General features: G+C 33.9%; 1 protein-coding gene across 4 annotated transcripts in view; it reads right to left on the bottom strand.

The window, feature by feature from the left end:
* The window catches only part of LOC111512523 (para-nitrobenzyl esterase), a 106,295-nt gene that overhangs the window by 28,516 nt on the left and 49,954 nt on the right, over window positions 1-27,825 (bottom strand). For 3 of the 4 annotated variants that reach the window (XM_074175336.1, XM_074175337.1, XM_074175335.1), the window contains exons 5-6: window positions 12,679-12,835; window positions 5,375-5,560 (exon numbers count right to left, since the gene is read on the bottom strand). In XM_074175336.1, the coding sequence (XP_074031437.1) occupies window positions 5,375-5,560; window positions 12,679-12,835 (343 nt within the window). The remainder of the gene's footprint in view (window positions 1-5,374; window positions 5,561-12,678; window positions 12,836-27,825) is intronic. The other variant, XM_074175338.1, reaches the window with a different exon arrangement.

Here is a 27,825-nt window from a genome sequence, read left to right on the forward strand (position 1 = left end):
TATCCATAAATCCATGAAAATGCTAGGTTTTATCAAAGAGCTAACCCACGAATTCACTGACCCAACTGCTATTTAAGTCCTTTATTGTTCACTGGTCCGTCTACACCTGGAGTATTGTTTCTCTGTCCCCTCATTGTATAACTTATATCAAGAACATCGAAAATGTCCAACACACCTTCCTCAGATACATCCCTACTAATATTATAAATTCGAATGTAAGTTTGTTTGTTACGGTTTCACGCGAAAACTACTCAATTGATAGTCATAAAATTTTGTATACCTGTTCTTGGAGGTATTAGAAGTAACATAGGATACTTTTTATTAAAAAAAACAATTATTTTTTATGCTGGATTGAAAAAAAATTTTGTCAAAAAAATCTCAAAATTTAGCTACTTTAACGTCATCTAGCATTCTAGTAATGAAGTTCCAACCCTTAGTCCCGTAATACCGTCACACTGTATTATTAACAGTCACGACAATATCCAATCCAATCCAATCCAATTGACTACAGTTTCAGCTTATTGTTATTTTCTTCTGTCACCCGTGAGCGAAGCCGCGGGTAAAAGCTAGGAACATATAAATCGGGTGATCGTTGCGAGTATAAGTTGCTACTGCAATCAATTATTTTTATATAAGATGAAAATATTGTCTAAAAAATCTCAAAATCTAGCTACTTTAACGTCATCTAGCATTCCAGTAATGAAGTTTCAACCCTTTGTACTGTAATACCGTCGCACTGTATTATTCACAGTCACGACAATATCCAATCCATTCCAATCCAATCGACTATAGTTTCAGCTGTTTGGAATTTTTCTATATTTATTATTTCCTTCTGTCACCCGCAAGCGAAGCCGTGGGTAAAAGCTAGGAACATATAAATCGGGTGTTCGTTGCGAGTATGAGAGATCTGACACTACTTTTCAATATTATTAACGGCAAATTAAGTTGTGCTGTACTCCTAGAAAAAATGTATCTACATATTCAAAACTGCTCCACTTGACAACAAGAAACTTTTTATGTACCATTTTGTTCCAACCACGCATTCAATAGCCGCATTCCAAAAATTTTACGATTAGCCAATAGTAACGTTGATCTTGAGATGTTTAACATCTCCTTTCATGATTTTGAAACTCGATTGCGGAATACTGTGCTTTAATGTTTCACTTTATAGTTTAAGGTAAAGGATATTGACGTTAAGAAGAGAATGACGTTACAAGATGACAAGTTACGGCTTTGCCAACATGTGCACTATTTCGAACTTTCAAATTTGTTTTGTACTGTTGATTTGTTTTATTGCTATTAACCTTACTCACTATTAACTTACTTAGTTGAAAAACAAATTTGTTGAGACTGTTTCGACAATGCTTTAGGCATATTGTCTTATCAAAAGAAATGATTAGTTCTGAGAAGAAAAGGAATACTGACAGTTATTTTCGATTCGGCAACGTCTGAAATTTTAGTATTAGTTGAGCAACTTACAAAATGAAATTTTACTAGTTTCATTGCTATTGGACAAAATTACCAAAAATGACGTGAATATCTTATAGTGTATGTGTTATATGTTTGATTGTCGCTCATTATTTTTTGTTGTTTTATACTCTAAAATTAACCCCTTTTGAACTTTAAATTTACCCCTTTTAAGCTAGTCTCAGCTGCAATTTGTAATTGTGTACCTTATCTGATTTCTTTTTAATTATAATTCACCATTATAATTCATACTTTGAATGGGCTTGCCCGTAAATAAATAATTAAATAAATAAATATTTCAAATATAAATATTTGATTTAAAATGACTGTCGGATATTTCCAATATAAAGTGTTTTTCAGCTGATCTCATTCAACTCAAAGAAAGTCATATTCATTCAGATGTACCTAGAGTTAATAGTCTTTGAGTTCTAGAGACGAAGAATATTGGTCTCTACTTTTTTGTGCCGTGTTAAGAATCACATGTTTAAAGGTAAGACCTCGTTAATCCTTACCTCGCACAAGTTTCGATTTCTGAGGGTTATCGTTCGTAGGGATGCGACAGCTGGTTAACCGAAAAACATATTTTAAACAGATCAAACATGGAAATGTACGACCCATCCCTGATGATGGTTTTCCGAAGAATACATATACCAGTGGTAGCAACAAAACTGATGAAAAATTAGATTGAACCATATAAAAAAGGAAGTTGAAGATGGAATCCAACTAACGAAACGTCGTATTGAAAACTGGTTCATACCAAAAAAGCTTCTCTGCTTCATTCAGATATAATTAGTAATAATGGCGATAAACCAACAACATCAAATCAGTAAATATCTCGAAAACAATAATCGCAAGTCGCGATCTGAAAAAAAAATGCATTGTCTCCCCCGTTAGGCAACTAATTCAACTTACATTAATATTCCAGAAATAGTAATAGTAAGAACAATCATTATTGTCTAAACTCACATTGATGCAAACAGACACTAAGAAATGTCGACCTCAGTTACTTTAGCAATAAAGTTCAGCAATATTTCGTATTTTCTATTCTCTTTCCCGAAACAGTGAAAAATGTATTTTGAAGGCATCATGAATATTTGAAATGACGGAAACTATAGAAAATAGTGAAAACTGAACAAAAAATCCGAGCAGGGGGCGGTATACTTCTGTCAACATTTTAATCAGACACCCTGCCACCTTCATATTTTGTTATAGTGTTAACAAAAGGAAACGAAGAAATATAGCAGTGACGAAATCAAAAAACCGGCCGTCAGAGGCGGTACAAATTTACCAATATTTTAAATAGAGTCTCTGCCACTTTCATATTTCATTATAGTGGTGACAACTGGAAATAAAAAAATATATCAGCAGTGAAATCAAAAAACCGACCGTCGGGGGCGGTACAGATCCAGCAATATCTTTAATAGAGATTCTGCCTCCTTCATATTTTGGTATAGTGTTAAGAAAAGGAAATGAAGAAATATGTCAGGTGTGAAATTAAAAAACCGGCCGTCGGCGGCGGTACAGATCCAGCAATATTTTTATTAGAGACTCTGCCACCTTCATATTTTGGTATAGTGCTAAGAAATGGAAATGAAGAAATATTTCAGGTGTGAAATCAAAAAACCGGCCGTCAGGGGCGGTACAGATCCAGCAATATTTTTATTAGAGACCCTGCCACCTTCATATTTTGGTATAGTGCTAAGAAATGGAAATGAAGAAATATGTCAGGTGTGAAATCAAAAAACCGGCCGTCAGGGGCGGTACAGATCCAGCAATATTTTTATTAGAGACTCTGCCACCTTCATATTTTGGTATAGTGCTAAGAAATGGAAAGGAAGAAATATGTCAGGTGTGAAATCAAAAAACCTTTCGTCGGCGGTGGTACAGATCCAGCAATACTTTCGTTAGAGCCCCAATCACTTTCATATTTTGTTGTAGTTTATTGATTAAGTATAAAGAGAAATGGCAGATAGGAAATTAAAACCGGCACATGCAAAATAAATACAAAATTATAAACAATGAATGGCAATGCAAACTGAAATATATTACTTATTAAAATCTCAAAAAAAACATATCTTAAAAAATGCAATTATTTCATAAATCAAAGTCAACGCAAACTAAATTTTACAACAAAACAATCTCAAAACACAAAATATCTTAAAAATCTATATCTAGAGCCATTTGACATACACATCAAAAAAACATAATAAATCAATAACAGTACAAACTGAACTCTATATCACAATATAATATCAAAAAATTAATATGAATAAAATTCAAATCGGGAGCCTATTGGTAAAATAATACAAATGTATAATAAATAGGAGACACTGCGTACTGTGTTCTACAGTGCTTTTCCTTAAAGTTTTTCCCTTTCATTTTTTGAATGAATCATTTATCACTATTTTCACCTACTACAAAATGGCGGCACATTCAATAATTACTTGAATACATCGATGTTCAACTTCATAAATTGACGAAATAAGCTGACTTCACTTGAGAAAATGTTCGAAACGGTTGTCTTGAACTTTTTGACATAAGAACAGCCTAATCGATATTTCACGTCCAATTTTTTCTAAAACTGTAACATCGATATTTCTACAAATATTCATTATTCTCTGCCGTATATCTAATATCGAAGCAGATTCAGTTTCGTACAATTTTGCGCTTGAAATAGCCCCATAAAAAACTCCAAAGGTGTCAAATCTGGCGGTTTTTTGATTTCACACCTGACATATTTCTTCATTTCCATTTCTTAAGGTGGCAGGGTCTCTAATAAAAATATTGCTGGATCTGTACCGCCCCCGACGGCCGGTTTTTTGATTTCACACCTGACATATTCCTTCATTTCTATTTCTTAACTCTATACCAAAATATGAAGGTGGCAGAGTCTCTAATAAAAATATTGCTGGATCTGTACCGCCCCTGACGGCCGGTTTTTTGATTTCACACCTGACATATTTCTTCATTTCCATTTCTTAGCACTATACCAAAATATGAAGGTGGCAGGGTCTCTAATAAAAATATTGCTGGATCTGTACCGCCCCCGACAGCCGGTTTTTTGATTTCACACCTGACATATTTCTTCATTTCCATTTCTTAGCACTATACCAAAATATGAAGGTGGCAGGGTCTCTAATAAAAATATTGCTGGATCTGTACTGCCCCCGACAGCCGTTTTTCGATTTCACACCTGACATATTTCTTCATTTCCATTTCTTAACTCTATACCAAAATATGAAGGTGACAGAGTCTCTAATAAAAATATTGCTGGACCTGTACCGCCCCCGACGGCCGGTTTTTTGATTTCACCTCGGCCATATATCTTCATTTCCATTTCTCAACACTATACCAAAACATGAAGGTGGCAGAGTCTCTAATAAAAATATTACTGGATCTGTACCGCCCCCGACGGCCGGTTTTTTGATTTCACTTCTAACATAGATCTTTATTTCTATTTCTTAACACTATACCAAAATATGAAGGTGGCAGAGTCTCTAATAAAAATATTGCTGGATCTGTACCGCCCCCGACGGCCGGTTTTTTTATTTCATTTCTGACATATTTTTTTATTTCCAGTTGTCACCACTATAACAAAATATGAAGGTGGCAGATTGTCTGATTAAAATCAGACAGACAGACAGACAGTATACCGCCCCCTGCTCGGATTTTTCGTTTAGTTTTCACTATTTTCTATAGTTTCCGTCATTTCAAATATTCATGATGCCTTCAAAATACATTTTTCACTGTTTCGGGAAAGAGAATAAAAAATACGAAATATTGCTGAACTTTATTGCCAAAGTAACCGAGGTGAAATGTCGCTAGCTCCCAGAATATACTACGAAAACAATCTTACCACACCCATTTACACTACATTAAATGAACTTTCTTTGAATGCAAAAAATACCTCGAAGTTTTCTACTGAGTTGCAAATAACTCGCCGAAACAGCCCCAGCACTCTCTCCTGCTACAGTAATGCTTTTCGGATCTCCACCGAATAAATGAATATTTTTAATGACCCATTCGAAAGCTAAAACTTGGTCCTTGAGTCCCAAGTTCCCAGGAATTACCCCATCTTCTGTGGTGAGGAAACCTAAAAATTATAAACAAAATCAACAACAATTCTTCTGATGAATTTTTTCTATGAACATTCTCACAATTGAAGAGATTATTAACAATGAAAAGAATGTTTCAAACATATTTGGTAGTGCCGAAAATGTTAGCAGACTAAATTTGAGGAAATTTCAAATAACACCAACTATACTTTTCATATTCATTTGAAAATTAGAATTATTAAATATGTCATTCGATGAGGATAGAATTAGAATATGGATCCAGCCAGGCGGTGCTTTGTTCACTCACTCGACTGTAGGTCGGTGGTTCAAGCACTAGTCTGAACGATCGATTTTCACTTGCTACCGTCCAACCCGTCCAATCACACGTTAAAAGGTAAGATATCGTTAATCGCACAAGTTTCGACTTCTGAGGGTTGTCGTTCGTAGGGGTGCGACAGCTGGTTAACGAAAAAACATATTTTAAACAGAGTTTTGTAAACAGATAATATGGAATCCCATATACATACACATATCAATATACATCTGTAATTGAGTACAAAACAAATTTCTGAAGTTCGTCACTTTTAGAATCATTGGAATTACTCTGACCTGCTTTATGAATTCGAATTTGAAGCATTAGGGAAACGAAGGAATCAAGCATCTGTTTTGAATTATATTTAAAATCGTTTCTGTATATGGGGATCTCGTTAACAATAAGAGATAGAGTGTCGGTTAAATTATGGCAAAGTTGCGTATTATAGAGACCTATTCAATGATGTAAAAAAATCGAATATAGCTCTTTTGATTCTGGAGATATACTGGAAAAACAAAACAAATTATTAATTATCAAATTAAATTTTAAATTTCGGGATGTTTGGGTAATATGTGATTATAATTGTGTGAATTATTCTCTTTTGAATTACGGACCTGAAAATTGATTGACTGAGTTGAATAAAAACACAATAGCAACTTTCACGTCTCCTTATGTACCGCAGAGTTTTTCGAGAGTTTTCTTTTCATTTTTAGGTATTCATTCATATTTTTTTTTATTGCTCCGAGCGTGTTCTACAATGAATATCGAATAGGAAAACTTTTTATGATTATCTGAAACATACCTATATCAAAAATATATTATATGTGTTTTAATAAGCAGAAAAAGAAATTATAGCAATAATAACATCCGAAACGAACACTATAATTGTAATGAAAATTGAAATGAAGTAATTAACATACACAAAAAAATTAATGACGCAATAAATGTTGGAATTGTAGTCCTTCCATTTCGAGACATTTTGAACTCGGTTTTTCAAATTATTTATTGCCCTTAATACACTTATTTGCTGGATTGCTGCCAAATCATTCAAAATCCTCAATCTCGAGTCTTTCAAATTTTCTATCTCTCTGTCAGCGTAAGTCCTATTTTTCAATGTCCCCATAAAAAATAGTCCAAAATAGTAAGATCTGGTGATCTTGCAGGCCATTATATTAGCCCAGTATATATATATATATATATATATATATATATATATATACTGGTATATATATATATATATATATATATATATATATATATATATATATATATATATATAATATATATTTTTGTTGTAGATACGTTTCAGATAATCATAAAACGTTTTCTTATTCGAAGTTCATTGTAGAAAACGCTCAGAGCAATGGAAATATGAAATGGTACCTAAAAATGAAAAAAAACTCTCTAAAACCTCTATGGTACATAGGGAGACGTGAAAGTTGCTATTATGTTTTGATTCAACTCAGTCAACCAATTTCCAGAGCTGTAATTTAAAAGGGAATAATTCACCCAATTATAATCAAATATTACCGAAACATCCCGAAATATGAAATGAAATTCAATTTCTCAGTATAGAGTGAACGTGTACGATCCAAAAACTACAACAAAAAATACAGGTCCGTATTTAAAATTTCAAAGATGAGGGACACCCTATATAAAAGATGCATGGATATATTCTGATAGCCCACATCAAATGCCAATAGCAAAATGTGGACAGATTTTCAATATGTCTGTGAATAAAGAAGATATGGGCAAAATAATAATTTCGGATTTATTGTTTTTTCCTGTATATCTCCAGAACCAAAAGAGGTATATTCGATTTTTTTACATCATTGAATATGTCTCTAAAATACGCAACTTTACCACAATTTAACCGACACTCTATCTCTTATCGTTTACGAGATCCCCGTGTCAGAAACGAATATATATATATATATATATATATATATATATATATATATATATATATATATATATATATATATATATATATATATATATATATGATGAGCATGATCTTCACATCTTTCTGAAGAATTTATTCTGAGAATAATTGTGTTCTTCCCGCCTTCGGAAGTTCGGAAGTTTCCCAAATTAATTGTATAGAGATAGAGAAGTAGAACGCCAAAATCTTCCTTTACCAAAAAATAATCTCTCCAGAAATATAACAATGTCAATGTTATCGTGAATATTTGAAGAGAAGACAGGGGATTGGAGATAGCGGAGCATTTTCTAAAACCAGTGATCACGCAGTAAAATGGGGAGAAACAAAAATTTACACCAAAGAACCTCATGAAAAAATGAGAAAACTTAAATAATGAACTTATATTCTTTTGACAGTTGTATTTCAAATATCTCTGTGGAAATGGCTCGTAAGCTGGTTGTCATTGCTGAGGCGAGAGGTTGAACAGGGAAATATGAACCAAAATTCTAAGAAAACATCCTGTATATATATTCTGTAGACTATCGACGTTTTATTCTTTGGACTTGGGCCAAAAGAAATATAAATAACTGTTTGTAATTGGGGCGTTGTTCACAAGTGTTTTTTGTGTTTTGAAAACGGAAAAGGAATACTTTTCAAAACATTTTTCCATTGATTATTCAATTTGTAGGCAGAATTTATGAATACATCAAGTTACTTACTAATTGCATTCAGCAGTGGTTTATATTCTGCAGTAACTTTTCGTCCGTTTGTCCTTTATTATACCCAAAAAACAGTAATAAATATTGTCATTGATTTCTTCAAAATACGCACAATAGGCAAGTTTAATAGATACACACTAACGTGTTTTAAATAACTATTTTAAAATTTTGAGAAATTAACCTAAATGACTTGATATTGAAAAACATGAGAAAAATTCAGAATGCTAAAATTTTAGTGCAAAACATGCTAAAACTTTCAAATTTTGTCTGAAAGTAACAGTGACCTATTACTGCATATTGGATGCATAAACATAATATGGACATTGTATAATGTTTGTAGACCCAATTTTCTCACTTTCGGTGACAACAATAAAAAAAGTCTGGAATGAATATTAATTTGAGATAACAGTAACCAAGTAAAGTTTTGTGACGAGGGGACATGTTGAAAAATAGAAGATTTTCGGGGATACTTTCGATACAAATTTGAAATGAATGTATAATGACATTGGAAATTGTGAATGCAGAATATAAATATACATACAATCTCCGCAGGCAGACAAGAAATCAAACAAATTTAGATAATATAACAAGTTTTCTGGATATATATTTTCTTGAAATAAAAAAAATTAAAAAGTGAAAGCTTTCACAGCGATTAATTGCATGCACTAGATCTGCTTAAAAGGCTGAAAGGAAAAGAAATTGCAGTACACCTAAAGATTAAATTCTGAATCTACGTTTTGAGTTTATATATTTTGTCTCTCAAAAACTGAAGCCTTCAAACATGAAAAAAAGTGAAGAAAAAAATAATAGTAGGATGGAACCCTTCAGAGAAGAAGAGGAATATGATAAAAATGAAGGAAAAAATAAATTACGAGCGATCTGAGTTCGGGAAGTGTGAGGGGGTTAGTTTTTAAGGGTAAAAATAGTTTATCTTGATTTTTCCTATGGAAAAAAGTCAAATGAGAAAGTTGTAGGTAATAAAAAGATCTACAAATTTTGTAAAAATAATTCTTTCGCACAACCTCAAAATTTATGAGAAAAATTCAAATAACTAAGTTTTTGGTTTTATATTTTCATTTTTTTCAAAAATGTTTTTTTTTCTACAAAATCTGATGATAACTTACCTATTCATATCTCAAACACCCTGTAGTTTATTTGATTCAAAATAATAATTTTTTCACCTTATTTTGACTTAATATCAAAAAAACAGCCTAATTTTCAAACGAAAAATCTAAAAAAACTCGAATTCAAATTTTTTTTCAATCATTACCTACAATTTTGTACTATTTATCAAAATATACACCTTAATTACTCAAAAAACGTAAGATTCCATGTTACGTTAATGAACGAAAATATTGCAAATGGAAATATACTACTATAATTAATAAGCAAATAAGTTAATAATTTTAATATTCAATAATAGATCTATAATATTTTCAGAAGGTTGTGGAATCTTTATATAATATTTACAGAAGCCTATTTATTGCTGTTTCGCAATAATTTATATACCTGAGTGACCTATGGAAAAGTTTAGCCCATTGAAAGGTATTTCATAGAGAAGTGGGGAAGGAGTAAGAAGGGTCTGGGCCTTACTACATAGTGCATGTCGTCGATGGTGGATTTTTACTGCACAAAGTAATTTGGCAGAAAAATGAATTGGTGAAAGAGTTCATGAATAAATATTTGCGCTATGTAGAAAAATATTACACAGCAAGCACTGTCATAATAGTACCAGCAGCTACTTCAACTAAAAGAGGAGAACGTAGTCGTAGGAAAACCTCAGACAATATTCCAGAGTTTGATTATCAAAACCATACAAATATACCATTTTTGCAAGAAGAATTTTCAACCAACGAGAAAAACAAGGACAAAATAATGAAAACTTTAAAGAAAAGATTACAGTCACAAGGGTTTTCCTGTAAACAAGTAGAAGAAGATGCTGATGCTTACATAATCAGGACCTCGATAGAAATTGCCAAATACTAATAAAACTGTCATTGTTGGTGCTTTTGAATCAATTAAATTCAAATAATCATGACATTTATACTCTCAAATCAAGTTCTGGAACTGTAAAGGATCTATTTTTCACGTCTAATTTTCATACATGAATCCTTAGAAATATTGTTGCATTTCTGCATTGCTTTTCCGTTTGCGATACCTACAACATCTGGATTGGCCTGAAAAGGAAAGAAAAGTAAATTTATTATAAGACGCCAAAAATTTGTCAAATTTGGCCATTGTTTTTTAAAAGAAAGATGCAAGTAGGTTAGGTTGAGTTAGGTTCAAAGTGAGTCAGGTCAGGTCAGATGGTAAGTGTACGGCTCTGCCGAACTCTAAGAACCTGATTTGGTTCCCAGCGGGGTAGGCATAAAGTATATGCTCTGCTGTTCCATCATTTTTCAAACAGAGGCGACAAACACTGTCTTTCGACAGTCCAAGTCTCTGTATATGATGATTCAAATGACAGTGACCTGTAAGAAGGCCTGTTAGACATCGTAATTCATCCCTACTTTAGTCCCACAGCTGTTTGGTATCAAGCTTTGAAAGGTGAATAAATGCTTTGGAGTGAGCCATTCCTGGAAGATTCTGAGGTTCTAAGATGCAAGTAAAGAAGATATAAAAAATGAATTACAATTAATCAAATCTATTTATAAATGTGAAAATAGAAAAATAACACTGGATGGCAAAAATTAAATGATCTTTCATTTTGGCAAACCTCCCACTCACAGAAGGAGCAGCAGAAAAACATTGTTAGGCATATTATCAGCTTCAAACTTGGTTGGGTAACGAACTGACAGTAACAGATAGGGGCTGGAAGCAACATCAACATGGCATTATGTCTCAATTTACAGAAAAGGAATTAATTCCGGAAGTATTTATTGAAACTATCTGCTGCAGATGTGAAACTGAAAACAAAAGTTGTAGATCTTTTTATTACCTACAACTTTGCCATTCAACTGTTTTCAATAGGACTCGTAATTTTGCCGGAAATCAAGATACACCCTTTTTTACCTTCAAAACCTCACCCCCTCACACTTCCCGAACAAAGATAGCCCGTAATTTATTTTTCTTTTTTTTTATCATATTCCCCAACTTTTCTAATGGGTTTCATCCATAATGTTATTTTTTTTTCAAAAACTATCGACCCTGGTTTATCTTTAAATAATGTCAACACATAACCCTCGCGCACCAAGAACAATCATGCAATGACATGCATTTTCATTTTATTCAAATTTTTTCCCTTTCCAGCAAAACTGTCTGTTTTCCAATATATTTCCAAATGAGATTCGAAATACTCACCTTTCCCAACGTTTCTATACAGTGACATCCAATAAATGCTTGCGAAAAAACAACCTAATCCCATGAAGGGTATTGAATTATATCTGATAGATATTTGCATGTTTCCTCACAGAAGAAATTCTTGCAAATGTTTTTCAGTACAGTAGCAGATCTTGCTGAAATCATTTGATTGGTCACCTACAAATCGGTTTCAGGGTTTTACCGTTCGTCAGTACAGAATAAAAATATCGTAATCTGTAGGAATGTTAGGATTGAGGTATTTCAAATTCCATTTCGAAATATTAATTTTCTTCCAAAAATTCACTGAAAGGTTGAAATTCAACTTCTAGCGTAGAATAAATCCAACACATCACTGCTTACAAACACCAGAACTGCAATACTCTTCTCGACGCACTTTCTACCAATCAAGTTGGCATTTTCAAGGGGCTGAAGTAGACATGGATACTGCCTAATTTCGTTAAAACACTGATGAACTTTTTTGAATGATGCTGAATCAAAGTTTTTGTAATCACAACTGGATAGGAGTTAAGCATTTTGAATATGGTTATTTCGAAATTTCAAATTTCAAAATTTCACAGAATGCAATCATGCAGAAGGAACCTTCAGATGGAACTCAACTACAGGAGGCACAAGATATTGGGTCTACTTATGGAAAACTTCAAATTTGTGAATTTTTTTACAAATTTGAATTTATTGATGTGAAAAATACAAAGATGTTTTCAAAAGGTATGTATTGCATCACAACTTTCAACCGAAACAACCCTAATGCAATGTGTCATGTAGATTGCATCACAGCTTTCAACAGAAACAACCCTAATGTAATATGTCATGAAGGCATACAAAATAATCACTTTTCCCTAGAATATTCGCCAATATATTGAGTTTTATTGAATACTTTACCAAATGGTCCAAGTCGATAATTCATTGTCACAACAACTATGCCATAGTCGATTAGATATTTTGGATCGTAGTATTGATATGCCCCAGAACCATAAAAATATCCTCCAGCGTGAATCCAAAAAAGTACCGGTAGTGCTTCATCTTTGGTTCCAGGTTTCTGGAAAAACAATGTAAAATACATAAATATCTATTCGACAGTTATGAATACTTATATACTAATATTTCTTCTTTTGTTCAAGTGAAAAGTCAATTCAGATATAACGAAATTAATGTGACAAAAAAATGCAATGATTACAATTCACCAATTGACACAATTCGATAAAAAGCTGTTAATAACCCATGCATGCTATCAAAAAAGAACAGAATATATTAATATTAGAATTCAATCTACTGGTACGGTAAATTTGATTCATTACAAATAATGAGTGTTGAAATGTCTCATATTTTGATTCTAGAGAACATTGTTAAAATATGGAAAACATTTTTCTCGCTATTTTTGTGTATAACCTTCCACAATCCGGAGAATCCGAATTGTACGTTGATTTAGCTTCATTGATTTTTCGGATTGTGGAAAGTTTTGTGCCCAAAAAAAAGTGAGAAACATCGACTCCTCCACAAAACATGTCTTTTGAAGAATAAGGAAAACAGGGGCTTTCATTTGAAAAAATGACAACTTTTATGCATAATGGAATTAATAGTAATTTTAGCACGCCCTGTATGATATGGTGTAGATTTCTTGTTGTTGATTAAATTTTCGAGTTTGTCCAATCTATAATAAAAATATCAACTTTTCATGATTTGAGTGTACTGACGTACTTAATTTTATTTAGGGCTATCTTTTGGACCATATTTAGCACAAATTATTTTTTATCTCGAAAACCAATTGGTTCGGCTTCGTCAACTTCGTCTTCGTTGTTGGCGTGATTTTCGCTTGAAGAAGCCAAAATTTCAGCATCTGATAACGTTCTAAATACGAATAAGTCATTATCGAAATGCACAAAGTCGTTTAATGTTATATCGTGGCAAAACTCGAAGCAGGTTTCATGTTTCATGTGTCTTCCACGTTCCAAGATGTATGGTAGTTGGTATCACATTTTTTCACGCTTTTGCTACCATCGTAGCATGTTTACGTTGTCATGATTTTCCATACCGTTCAATTTGATTTGTACTACTTTTTTGCATCTAGGTATTGCAGATTTGAGGTCGTATTAGGAGGGAAAAATGTAACTTATTTTTTTGTAAATTCGGTGCGTTGTTGTGAACGGTGCAATTTTCTAAAAATAGTTATTTATTATACAAGGGAAAAAAGTGTTAGATTTTAGCTATTTTAGCTATATTATAATATATATATATATATATATATATATATATATATATATATATATATATATATATATATATATATATATATATATATATATATATAAATAGCTATTTTATCGAGTGTGCATGATATAAATCAAAAATTAAACAATTTGTGGACACAACTCTGAAACACAGAAACACGTGTCCACGGTTTGCCCCCCTTTTTTGAGTGTTGTGTCCACAAATAGTTTAATTTTTGATTTATATAAATATATATATATATATATATATATATATATATATATATATATATATATATATATATAGATATATATGTTAACTCGAAGATTCTCACGGATAAAGTATGATGAGCTGTTTTCTCGGGTTTCGCTCCGTGTTCTGTGTATTTTCTCCCCATAAGGATTATTTTCACAACGTTTCGGCAAAGTCTCATTTGCCATCTTCTGGTGATGTCTGGTTTTTTCAACTAGACTGATTAATTCGAACTCTGTGTCTCAATTTATAGGGATGGATGTTTCCCTTTACCTGCGTTGCTGCCACTACCTGTGTTTGCTCGACTACCTGTTTTGGTCTTATTACCTGAGCTGCCTCTCCTGTCTCTGTTATTGTACCTGTATTGTCATGTACCGAGTTTTGCCTCTGGAGTTGAGCAGTCTGATTGCTTGTGCGAAGTGATAAAACGGATCTCCATGTTGATGGTAATCTTTGCGCATCATCCCTCTTGTTCATATTATTAGGTCGTTTTTCAATTTCGATTGCCTCTCTGATTGTTCGTGAGTAAAAGTTTTCGTTGCTTGCTAGCATTTTTGTGTTGTCGAAATTGATGTTATGTCCTGTTTGAAGTACGTGTTGGAAGAGAGAAGACGTGGTGACTTTTCCCTTCACTGCTAGTTTGTGTTCATCTTTGCGAATGTTGATTCGTCTGTTGGTCTGGCCGATGTAAGTCCTGTCACAATCATGGCATGGTACTTCATACACTCCTTGTGATTCCAGTGGTATCTGATCCTTGGGATTACGAAGCATGGACCTTATTGTTCGTTCTGGTACGAACGAAGTTGATATGTTATGTCGGTGAAGAATTCTGCTGATTTTATCTGTTGTTCCTGCAATATATGGTAGTGTGGTTGTTATGACCGGTGTATCTCGAGTTTTTTGTTGTTTCCGTGTGGTCTTGGCAGCCGCTTTTATACTTCTTTCTGAGTAGTTATTCATTTGTAGCGTTGTTTCGATGGTGTTCAACTCTTGTTGTCTGTGATCGTTGTCTGCCAGCCTCCTCGAACGTGTAATGAGTGTTTTTGCCACCGCGTGAATTTGTTTTGGGTGGTGGTGTGAATTTGCGTTTAGGTACCTGTTCGTGTGTGTTGGCTTTCGATATACCGTGTGACCTAATGTTCCGTCTGGCTTTTTCATAATCAGTACATCGAGAAATGCGAGCTGGTTGCCTTCTTCAACTTCTTTCGTGAATTTAATGCGTGGATGGATTTCATTCAAATGATTAAAAAACCTGGAAAGTTCCTGGTGACCATGAGACCAAATCACGAAGATGTCATCGACATACCTCAGCCAGAGTTTAGGTTTCAAGGGTGACGTTGCTATTGCTTCGGTTTCGATTTCTTCCATAAAGAGATCTATTCTGACAGGACTTACATCGGCCAGACCAACAGACGAATCAACATTCGCAAAGATGAACACAAACTAGCAGTGAAGGGAAAAGTCACCACGTCTCCTCTCTTCCAACACGTACTTCAAACAGGACATAACATTAATTTCGACAACACAAAAATGCTAGCAAGCAACGAAAACTTTTACTCACGAACAATCAGAGAGGCAATCGAAATTGAAAAACGACCTAATAATATGAACAAGAGGGATGATGCGCAAAGATTACCATCAACATGGAGATCCGTTTTATCACTTCGCACAAGCAATCAGACTGCTCAACTCCAGAGGCAAAACTCAGTACATGACAATACAGGTACAATAACAGAGACAGGAGAGGCAGCTCAGGTAATAAGACCAAAACAGGTAGTCGAGCAAACACAGGGGAGAAAATACACAGAACACGGAGCGAAACCCGTTTATATATATATATATATATATAAACTCGAGAAAGGTTAATGCAGTCAAGCTGCTGGAAAATAATTCCATAAAAATCAAAATATGAATAGATAAGTACTTTCTGATCTTTCCCATATTGATTTCAATTTAAGAGCCACCGGTAGACAGCTGTTTCAGCCTATTGGGCATCGTCAGTACCGGGCAGGCGGTCCTCGGCTGAAGACAAAATGTGAAAAACCAATCAAAATCAATCAAAACGCGCTGTGACAGTTTTTAACACCAACACCTTACTTTAAACCAACATCAATATTAGCTACAGACGTTAGTACATACAGAGAATTCGTTTTTTATTGCTATGGCGGGTACGCTGTTTTTTCTGCTTTCAATCTTAAAAAGAAATCACATATCGACAAACTCCATATTTCCAAGAGGTGCAGTAAATAAATTCTGCTATACGTCATTTATTCGAGGATAACTAAATTTATGTTTTCAAAAATTATTAAGCGGTGCTGCGTTATGACGTAATTTTAAATGAGAACAGTGCATCTGACAACAAACAAATACCTTTTAGATCCTCAAATATTTTGCAACAAATCTGCTCTCTCAGTTTGCTTTCAGTCGATGCACGATACCGCTTCAGATTTTTAAGAAGTTTCTCCTTAAGTAAAGCGATTTTTAATTTTTTGAGCGAAAACCATGCGTCGGACAAAAAAACCCAGCAAATCAATTGTGCTCAAAAATGAATGGAGATTTTAAAAATAATTTTTAATGATGTGCAGGTATATTTCGGATATAATGCTAAATAGTGGGGATCCCATCGCTAGTCCATACTTTTTGTTTATAAATTTCTTCTTCAGATTCGAAATAATTTTGATTCATTATTGTATTTAGACTGTGTTCCATCTGGTTAATGTAGGTTTTGTCTATGTTTTGGTGTTTTAGTTTATCAGATATGATGTTTATACTTTCGTTGACTGGTATGTTGGAGTACATGTTTTTTATGTCGAATGAGAATAGTTTAGTGTTCGGGCTGACCTTTGTCGTTGAGATTCTGTCTGTGAGTTCCATTGAATTTTTGACGCTATGGTTGCTGTTGTTGTTGTTGATTTTTTTTTTCAGCTCATCGGCTATAGTTTTTGAAATTTTGTATGAAGGTGCTTTGGTAAAATTGATAACCGGTCTTATAGGTTTATTTTCCTTATGTATCTTTATCTGTGCGTTGAGTTTTGGTGCTTTTGGGTTGCCGACTTTGTATCTGTTCAATGTTTTGTTATTGAAGATCTGTTTGTTGGATTTTACAAATTTTACAAATTTTGTGGTTGGATCGTGATTCATCGAACTAAAATCGTTTTCCGTTATGTAATTGTTCACTTTCATACTTAATATATATATATATATATATATATATATATATATATATATATATATATATATATATATATATAATATATATATATATATATATATATATATATATATATAATATATATATATATATATATATATATATATATATATATATATAATATATATATATAATATATAATATATAATAATATATAATAATAATAATATATAATATATATATATATATATATATAATATATATATATGTATATATATATATATATATATATATATATATATATATATATATATATATAGTATTGATTCAGGTTAGTTTTAGGTAGTATTAAGTTTATACGTTTACTGTAATATTTCTGGCCTTTGCTAATTTGTACATATCAATTATATTTCAGTTGTTTACTACATCATGCAAGCGTTGATTCGTAACCTAACCTTCACTCCATTTAAGTTCCATGAATAGTGGCTTACAAATCAATACAATGGATAGTAAAGCAAAGTTTTATTTTGTCTCGGAGGCGGGTGCAGATTCTAAAAGCACTGTAGTTAAAGTGAAAAGAATTCAGCTGCTTGATCAAGAGGAATGTTTTTTGTTTCCAGCAGATAAGCAGACTAGTGCCCAACATAAACAACTTTTTGAAAATCCTATTGTAAAAAACGTCGTCAAAAGTTTGAAAGTTCGCAATAAATTTCGCAACGTTGTCCTAACTTTATCTGAGGAACTCAAGAATATTTATCTGGATACAGAAGGTAATGTCGTGTTGTATGACGAATATTTGGAAGAGGTTACTTCAGAGCAAGAGTCAAATGTAAACAGAGAGTCAATATTGACATTCGAAAGAAAAACAAGCTCTTTGATAAAGGATATAGTGATTGAAAAGTTCAATAGTGAAAATATGAATGCAAGTGCTTGGATTAATTTATTTGTGCAGGAGTGTAACAGAGTGGGGATTGCCCAAAATAAATATGCTGAAGTATTAAGATTGTTTTTAGAGAAATCTGCATTAGATTGGTATAATGTATTTGTAAAGCAGAACTCTTTGCTAAATTGGGAGGCATGGAATAACGCCTTTATTGAAACCTTCTCTGCACAGTCCTGGACAGATATCACGTATGCTTATAACTTTAAGTTTTATAATGGCTCGCTATTAGAATATGCGTTGAAGAAAAGACGATTATTATTAGAAGCGGATAATAGTTTGTCCATGAACACACAAATTAATATGATTGTAATAAACTTTTATTCAAAATAAGTTAGATAGAAAATCGATTGAAATTGAAACAATTTGGTAAGATTAACGATTTGAAAAACGATAATATGAACAAGAGAATTCTAAGTGAAAAAAGACCTTGTAGCATTTGTGATAGGTTAGGTTTCAAAAATAGATTTCATGTAGAAAGCGCATGCCGTAATAAAGACAGGCAAATTAAAAATATTAAAAACGAAAATATCAAGGTTACAAACTATAATGAAATACAGGAAGTAGTAGCAAGTCATGAACAGGCAAAAAACGAATAGTCCTCCCACTCATTAAAATCAAGATTTTTGCAAATGGTTATCCAGCAATTGGTTTATATGACTCTGGATCCAATATTTCTTTGGTTAGTAGTACATTTCTGAATGACAAAATAAATATTAAACAAACAATAGGTGGGAGAGATACTATTAAATGTGTGGCTGGAACGGCAAAAACGGAGGGTATCGTGACAATACGTATTAAAATCTGTAATTTAGAAGAGGATTTTCAGTTTTTCATTGTTAAGGAAGGTATTGATTGTGAATTTCTATTAGGATTAGACTCAATAAAGAAATTCAAGCTCTGTCAGAATGAAAATTTGATTATATCACAGAAACAAGAAATAAAAAATTTAGTTAAGCAATATAACATTAATGAAATAAAAAATTTAGGTAAGCAAAATAACATCAATGAAATAAGTACTAATAAAATGAAGAATATTATAGAAAGAAATGAGATAATTTTTGCTAAATCAAAGTTTGACGTAGGGACAGTAAAGGATTATGAAGCCACTGTGAAACTGACAGAAAATAGATATATTTCAAAGAAACCTTATAGATGCTCTTTTCAAGATAAATAAGAAATTGAGAAACAAGTGGATAATTTATTGAATGCAGGTTTAATAGAGGAGTCAAGCAGTCCTTATGCAGCTCCCGTTACCATGGTTTTCAAGAGAGAAGAAGGAAAAAGATCACGCTTATGTATGGATTTTAAAGAGCTCAACAAAATAGTAGTGCCAGAAAGTCAGCCTTTTCCAAGGATAGATGATCTTACTATACGCGCCAGAAATTGTAAGTTCTTTTCAAAATTGGATGTAAATTCGGCGTTTTGGTCGATTCCGGTGCGCGCAAAGGATAGATACAAGTTGGCTTTTGTGACTCATCATGGACACTGGCAGTGGAGATGTTTACCATTTGGTTTGAAATCTGCTTCTGCCATTTTTCAAAGAGTTTTAGCAGGTGTGATAAGAAAAAATAAATTGGATGCTTTCACAGTAAACTATATAGATGATATATTGGTGTTTTCTAAGACCTACGAAGAGCATGTACATCAGGTAGAGCAGGTACTACAAGCACTATATGAACAGGGTTTTAAATTGAATAAAAATAAATGCCAGTTTGCCCAAGAAAGGATAACATATTTGGGACATGAAATAGGAAGCAATATGATTAAACCAATAAATGATAACTTAGTGGCTATTAAGAAGTTTCCTATACCTAAAACAAAAACACAAGTTAGACAATTTTTAGGTAAGATGAATTTTTACTTGGAGTTTATACCAAATCATGTTGTTTTATTGGATCCTTTGAGAAATTTGTTGAGAAATAATGTACCTTTCAATTGGTCTGAAGAGTGTAGAAATAGTTTTGATTCGACAAAAGAATATTTGTGCACAGTTCCTGCCTTAGCAATATTTGATCCGGAGGCTCCAATATTTATTTTCACTGATGCAAGTATTGAAGAAGTTGGAGCAATTTTGAAGCAGCCACAGAAAGATAACTCTTTGAAGTGGGTGTTTTTCTTTTCTAGAAAGTTAACAAATGCTCAAAAAAAAAAGAAAGCCATTTTTATAGAATGTTTGGCCATTAAAGAAGCCATTTTATATTGGCAATTTCATTTGTTGGGAAAAAAGTTCTTTGTATTTACGGACCATAGACCTTTGGAAAATTTCAATATAAAAAAAAGTAATGATATGGAACTAGTGCAGATTTTGAATTATATTTCACAGTTCGATTTTGAAATTGTATATAACCCGGTAAAGATAATATTGAAGCTGATTGTTTGTCTAGAAATCCGGTTTTGGAATCACACGAGGATACAGATAATGATTCTGTGATTGAAACTTCAAATTTATTGAAATTGAATGATATCAAACAAAATCAAAAATTCTCAAAAGTTGATGATAAATGCATTATTAAAGATGATATAATTTATAAAATTTTGAATAATAGAGAGAAAATATAGATAACTGAAGAATTTGTAAAGTCTCTTATTCTAATGTACATGTGGATCAGGGTCACATAGGCACAAAACAGTTAATTTTAACTTTTGGCCAAAAATTTTATATTTAAAAATATGTATAAACACATAAGATTGACTTGTAGATCTTGTGAAACTTGCATCAAAATCAAATCAAGAATAGGTTGCTTTAAAGCACCATTGTCTCAACTCGGTCCAGCAAAGGAACATTTCGAAATAGTGTCTATAGACACAATAGGAGGTTTCAAAGGTAAAAAAAGTACAAAAAAATATTTACATTTGGCGGTGGATCATTTTACAAGATTCGCTTACATAATAACCTCAAAGACTCAACTGGCAAAGGATTTCATAAATTTAATTAAGAAAGTAGAAAAAGAGGGAAGTATTAAATTGGTTTTATCAGATCAGTACCCTGGCATAAATTCAGCGCAGTTTAAGCAATATTTAAATAAACAGAAGGTAGCATTGGTTTTTACAGCAGTGGATTGTGCGTTTTCTAATGGATTAAATGAAAGGACAAATCAGACTTTGATAAACAGAATACGATGTAAAATGTATGAGAATAAAAATAAATCATGGCCTCAGGTAGCAGAAGAATGTATAAAAGATTATAACAACACTATTCACAGTTCGACCGGTTTCACCCCTAATTATTTGCTGACTAGATTAAACTATTCATTTTTACCTAATGAAGTGAACGATAATAATTTGACAAATTTGGTCAACAATAGAAAAATAGCTTTCAGAAAATCACAAGAAATTCACAATCAGAATAAAGAATATTATGATAAGAATGGTAAACAGATAAATTATAAAGTAGGAGATTTAGTCTATGTACAAAGCGTTAATAAATTGAACAAAGATAAAACAGATCCAATTAGAGTAGGTCCTATCAAAATTAAAGAGAAAATTTCTGATGTATTGTTTTTATTAGATAGTAGATTTAGAAAGAATGAGTCAAATATTTTTCATGCTAGTAAACTTGTGCCTCAGTCCGAGGGACTTCACCCTCGGTCTTAAAAGGGGGGATGTAAGCTTGTAGGTTATCAAGCTTGACTTTGTCGCTGCCTGTCGAATCGTGCGCGAGAGTCAGTATCCAACAAGACTCCGAGCTGTTAACATTTATGTTATTTTACGGAGGTAGATAAAGGTTTGCTATCGGCAATTGTATTGATTCAGGTTAGTTTTAGGTAGTATTAAGTTTATACGTTTACTGTAATATTTCTGGCCTTTGCTAATTTGTACATATCAATTATATATATATATTATATATATATATATATATATATATATATATATATATATATATATATATATATATATATATATATGTATATATATATATATATATATATATATATATATATATATATATACATATATATACATACATACATATACAAACACAAAAATAATTAAAAAATAATAATGTATAGAGAGAAATGTGTATATATATATATATATATATATATATATATATATATATATATATATATATATATATATATATATATATATATATATATATATATTATGAAGATTCTCACGTATAAAGTATGATGAGCTGTTTTCTCGGGTTTCGCTCCACGTTCTGTGTATTTCATTCCCAAATCCCCATAAGAATTATTTTCACAAGGTTTTGGCAAAGTCTCATTTGCCATCTTCTGGTGATGTCTGAAGTTTTTTCAACTAGACTGATTAGTTCGAACTCTGTGTCTCAATTTATAGGGATGCATGTTCCCATTTACCTGCTACCTGTTTTATACTTGTATTGTCATGTGCCGAGTTTTGCTTCTGGGGTTGAGCGGTCTGATTGCTTGTGCAAAGCGATAAAACGGATCTCCATGTTGATGGTAATATTTGCGCATCATCCCTCTTGTTAATATTATCAGGTCGTTTTTTAATTTCGATAGCCTCTCTGATTGTTCGCGAGTAAAAGTTTTCATTGCTTGCTAGTATTTTTGTGTTATCGAAATTAATGTTATATCCTGTCTGCAGTACGTGTTGGAAGAGAGAAGACGTGGTGACTTTTCGCTTCACTGCTAGTTTGTGTTCATCTTTGCGTGTGTTGATTCGTATGTTTGTCTGGCCGATGTAAGTCCTGTCGTGACATGGTACTTCATATACTCCTTATGACTCCAGTGGTATCTGATCCTTGGGGTTACGAAGCATGGACCTTATTGTCCGTTCTGGTACGAATGAAGTTGATATGTTGTGTCGGCGAAGAATTCTGCTGATTTTGTCTGTTGTTCCTGCAATATATGGTAGTGCGGTTGTTATGACCGGTGTATCTCGAGTTTTCTGTTGTTTCCGTGTTATCTTGGAAGCCGCTTTTATACTTTTTTCTGATTAGTTATTCATTTGTAGAGTTGTTTCGATAGTGTTCAACTCTTGTTGTCTATGATCGTTATCTGCCAGCCTCCTCGAACGTGTAATCAGTGTTTTTGCTACTGCGTGAATTTGTTTTGGGTGGTGGTGTGAATTTGCGTTTAGGTACCTATTCGTGTGTGTTGGGTTTCGATATACCTTGTGGCCTAGTGTACCGTCTGGCTTTTTCATAATCAGCACATCGAGAAATGCGAGCTGGTTACCTTCTTCAACTTCTTTCGTTGATGGATTTCATTCAAGTGATTAAAAAACCTTCAAAGTTCCTGTTGTCCATGGGACCAAATCACGAAGATGTCATCGACATACCTCAGCCAGAGTTTAGGTTTCAAGTGTGACGTTGCTATTGCTTCAGTTTCGATTTCTTTCATAAAGAGATTGGCAACAATGGGTGATAGTGGCGAGCTCATTGGTGCCCCTTCAATTTGTCTGTATCGTTGGTCGTTATAGATGAAGTAAGTGTTTTTGATGCAATGTTCCGCCAAGGTGATGATATGCTCATCCGGTTTGTATTTCTTTTTGATTATTTCTAGTGCCTCTCCGATGGGTACCTGGGTAAATAACAAGGTTGAATCAGAGCTTATAAGGATGTCGTCCTGACTAACGGTTTGTGTTTTCAATATGTCTATGAGGTGGTCGGCATTGCGCACATATGAATCGACCTTTTCCGCGTGTGCTTGAAGTACATTAGCAACGTGTTTCGCTAATTGTTGCACTATTGAATCTACCGAGCTCACGATTGGTCTGAGTGGTGCCCCTTCTTTGTGGACTTTGGGGAGTCCATAAAGTTTAGGGCACTTGGATGATTTCTCTCTTGGAATCAGATGTCTTTTGATTTCATCGTCGATAGGAAAATTATTGATGGCAGTTTTCTTGGTTTCCTCTAGATAGGTACTTGGATCTCTAACTATTTTCTTGTAGGCTGAATCCTCTAGTAGTTCCATCATTTTGGATTCATAATCTTGGATGTTCAACACTACTGTTGCATTGCCTCTGTCTGCTGGCAGAATGATGATATCCTCATTCTCTCGTAGATTTTTCAGTGGTATTCATTATGAGATATATTTCTGGTCAGCGGTTTCGCATTTTTGAGTACGTGTGCGATGTCCTGTCTAATTGACTCTTGCGTCTCCTTGCCACCTATTCTATTCAGGGCTGATTCCACATTGCTAATTATATTTTCAACCGGTATGCGGCCTGGTGCGACCGCGAAGTTGAAACCTTCAGCTAGCGCCTCAGTAGATGCCTCATCTAGGTGATGGCTCGAATAGTATTAAACCACTCTGGTGGCCTCAATCCTTGGTATGTTCTTTTTCCTTGTTTGTGTCAGACTGAGCCGGTTGAACTTGTCCTTCTGTTTCTCAGTTGTGATCTCACAGTCATTTTCCGCTCGGAATTCCGCTAGTGTTTCTTTTAGTTGTCTTCTGGCTCATGTATGTTGGCTCGTAAGAGTGCAAAACTTGTTCTTCTCATGATGTTTTCTGTAGCAGAGGTATTGAGGTGATAATTTATTATCACCTCAATACCTCTGCTACAGAATGGAATGATTTTCTGGTCTCTACAGCGTCGAAGAAACGTGAGTTGGCAGAGAAGCCTGGACCTCTTTGTTCGAAGTTTCTCAAACGTTCTTGTTTGTTGGAATACCTTCTTCAAGAATGGAAAAATCCCCGTCTTTAGCCCGCTTGCGATTTTGGAAAAATTTTGTCTTCTTTCTTCAGAATTGTAGACAGTTTTGATGGAGGATAATTTTGCTATGTCTTTTTTGTCGAACCACTTTCCACGGCTGCGATATTTTTTTGTCGGACACAGTAAAGGAGACATACTTTCGCCTTGCACTCATCGTGACAACTGAAGAGTATTGCGTAATTAACCTGAAAAGAAGGTAAACACTACGGGGAAAATGAGGAGTGAATATTGCTTGAAAAAAGTTGAATTATAAATAGTGGAAGTGACATTGTTCTAATCATAGAACATGCTGTCCCTCTTTCGTTACAAAAGGGTTTCGGGTTATTGAGCATATCATAATACACAGCATTTTTTCAATTTACCGAACTTAACAGCTGAAGACGTCGAATTAACGAGTTCAATGCTGTTTCGACCCTTTATCATAATTTCAGGGTTCATTACTTTCTAACGCTGTCATTTTACATGGTTCGAAATCTGAGTCTGACCAAAACTTGACCAGATTTAAGCAATTGAAATTTCGAAATGGAGAAAATTTGAATTATTTTTTATTCCGCCAGAAGCACCTAGAGGACTGAAATTTACAAATTAATTTTTGAAAAATTATTTGTTTTGTTTGCGAGATATTACGAATGTATCGTTCAATGTTTTCAATGCATCACCAACATATTCTTAGGGAACAAGCAAAAACACACACTTGAAAAAAATGTTCTAGGTCTAAAAAGGGCCCAGATTTTTTTTTTATTTGCCACCTGTTCGCCGTGTAAGATTCAGTTTTTTGAGATAATAATGACATAATTATCATTGAGTTTTCTTCAAAAAGTATTTATAAAAGCAAAGTTTACATGTGATGGAAGTAATACTCAAGACAAGTTTCAATTAATAATTTTAAAACGAGAATAATAATACTTCTGATCCGTACGCCATGGTACCCGCCATTTTGGCAAAGACGAGAAGAGGTGCAAGTTGCGAGCCAATCGACCTCGGATTGAATGGAGTGCGCGTAGCTAACGCGGATACAAATAATACAGTACGACTCTGGATTAAGGTGGTAAATGAGTCCACTAATGGCATTGTACTGAAGAAGAATCGGGCAGTTTCGAAATCGATAATGGTAGGAGAAGTAGAAGAACAGTTCGAAAATCAAAAGCGAGCTGTAGAAGATAAGAGTAGACAAGTGGAAGAGAGAAAGCGAGTCCACTCTGATTTAGATAACCAATTACAACAGAAGAAGCAGCAATTAAAAGAAGCGCAAAGCCGGGTATGGAGAATAAAAGAGGAGTCTGTCGCATTACTGGAGCCGAAGGAAACGATGGCGAACTCTGAGAGCAAAGTGAATAAGGTACAAAAATAAATGAAGGCTTCATTAGAAGGTGTACCGATGACGGAACCACTGACAAGCAACCCAGCTTTCGATCGAAAAGAAAAGGAACTGAAACAACTGAGCAACGCTGGATATGAAGAGACAGAACAGTCCGCAGTAGCGCACGCAGAACGAATGGACGAAGAAGATAGAACCATAGAGCCAGTAGAGCTGCGTCACAAGAGATAGGAAACTGATATTATCCTAGAAGGAAAGAAAATTGAAGATATTCCACAGAGTAGCAAAACTATAGATCTGTTTAAAATCTGTTTTTCCGTCAACCAGCTGTCGCACCCCTACGAACGACAACCCTCAGAAGTCGAAACTTGTGCGAGCTAAGGATTAGCGAGGTCTTACCTTTTAACGTGTGATTCCTAACACGTGATTCCTAACATGGAAATAAAGATCTGAATGTGGCCTCAAATGACGAAAAAGATATAAACGAAGAATCGAGGGAGAAAAATGACCAAAAAGGAAAACGGCAGAACACGAGAGAACAGATGGAAGAGTCGAAAGAGAAGAAGCCAATTGCTACTAAACCAGGGGAGAAATTGAAAAAGAAAAATCCGAAAAATAAGGTGGAACCAGAAAAATCAGTAGATGAGCTGAGCCTGTTCGGGAACACACCCCACCAGGGAAAATCAAAGTCACGAAATAGCACTTCAAAGCCGAGATGGGAGACGGACAGCATGATAGAAAAGAGAGTTTACGCCAATACGCAAAATGCGAAAAAGTTCGATAACTTCAACAGGAATACGGAAAAGAATAAGTTCAGAGTGGGAGACGAAGTACTGATACAGACAACGACAGAATTTACAGAAGACTTTTTAGGGCCATATAGAATCCTAGAATTGGTCACGCCCATCACATGCCGAGTGAGAAAATGTGAAGAAAGAAAAGAACGAGTTGTACATGTGAACAGGATGGTGGAATCAATTGGGAGATTCAAGGAAGAAGAGGATAAGGGCCGAAACCAAAAATTTGGGGATAACCAGAAGAAGTGAAAAAATAAACCCATCAGGACACCGGCTGTGTGGCCGCGGTATATTCCGATCACGTTAGACCCAACTATGAAGGAAAGTAGTGAAGAAGAGTACACAGACGAAGAATCATTTATAGACGAACCAGTCTCACTACGATGGTCTATGAGGACGAGGCGACCACATTGGTATACGCCGCGAATTGTGTACAATGAAGTACACTCTCTGCAGATACGGGCGCTCGAATACTATGCCGGTAAGTATCGACCGTCGCGGTAGGAGTCCCACTAAATGGATACTATTTCTCCCGTCGTATCGGTTTTTTTTTTCATCACTCACGATACGGTGGTAGAGGTTGTTAGAGCTCTGTAGGATTGAAGCTCTGCAGAGGAGGCTGTAGAATACTTCCGCCGGTGAAGGTATCGACCGTGGGGTAAAAGTCCACCAAAATAGATACCACTCCTCCCACCGCATCGATTTACATCTTTCT

Source organism: Leptinotarsa decemlineata, unplaced genomic scaffold (assembly GCF_025532065.1).
Source record: "Leptinotarsa decemlineata unplaced genomic scaffold, Ldec_3_MD MMD2_tig00001019_RagTag_RagTag, whole genome shotgun sequence".
NCBI classification, from domain to species: domain Eukaryota; kingdom Metazoa; phylum Arthropoda; class Insecta; order Coleoptera; family Chrysomelidae; genus Leptinotarsa; species Leptinotarsa decemlineata.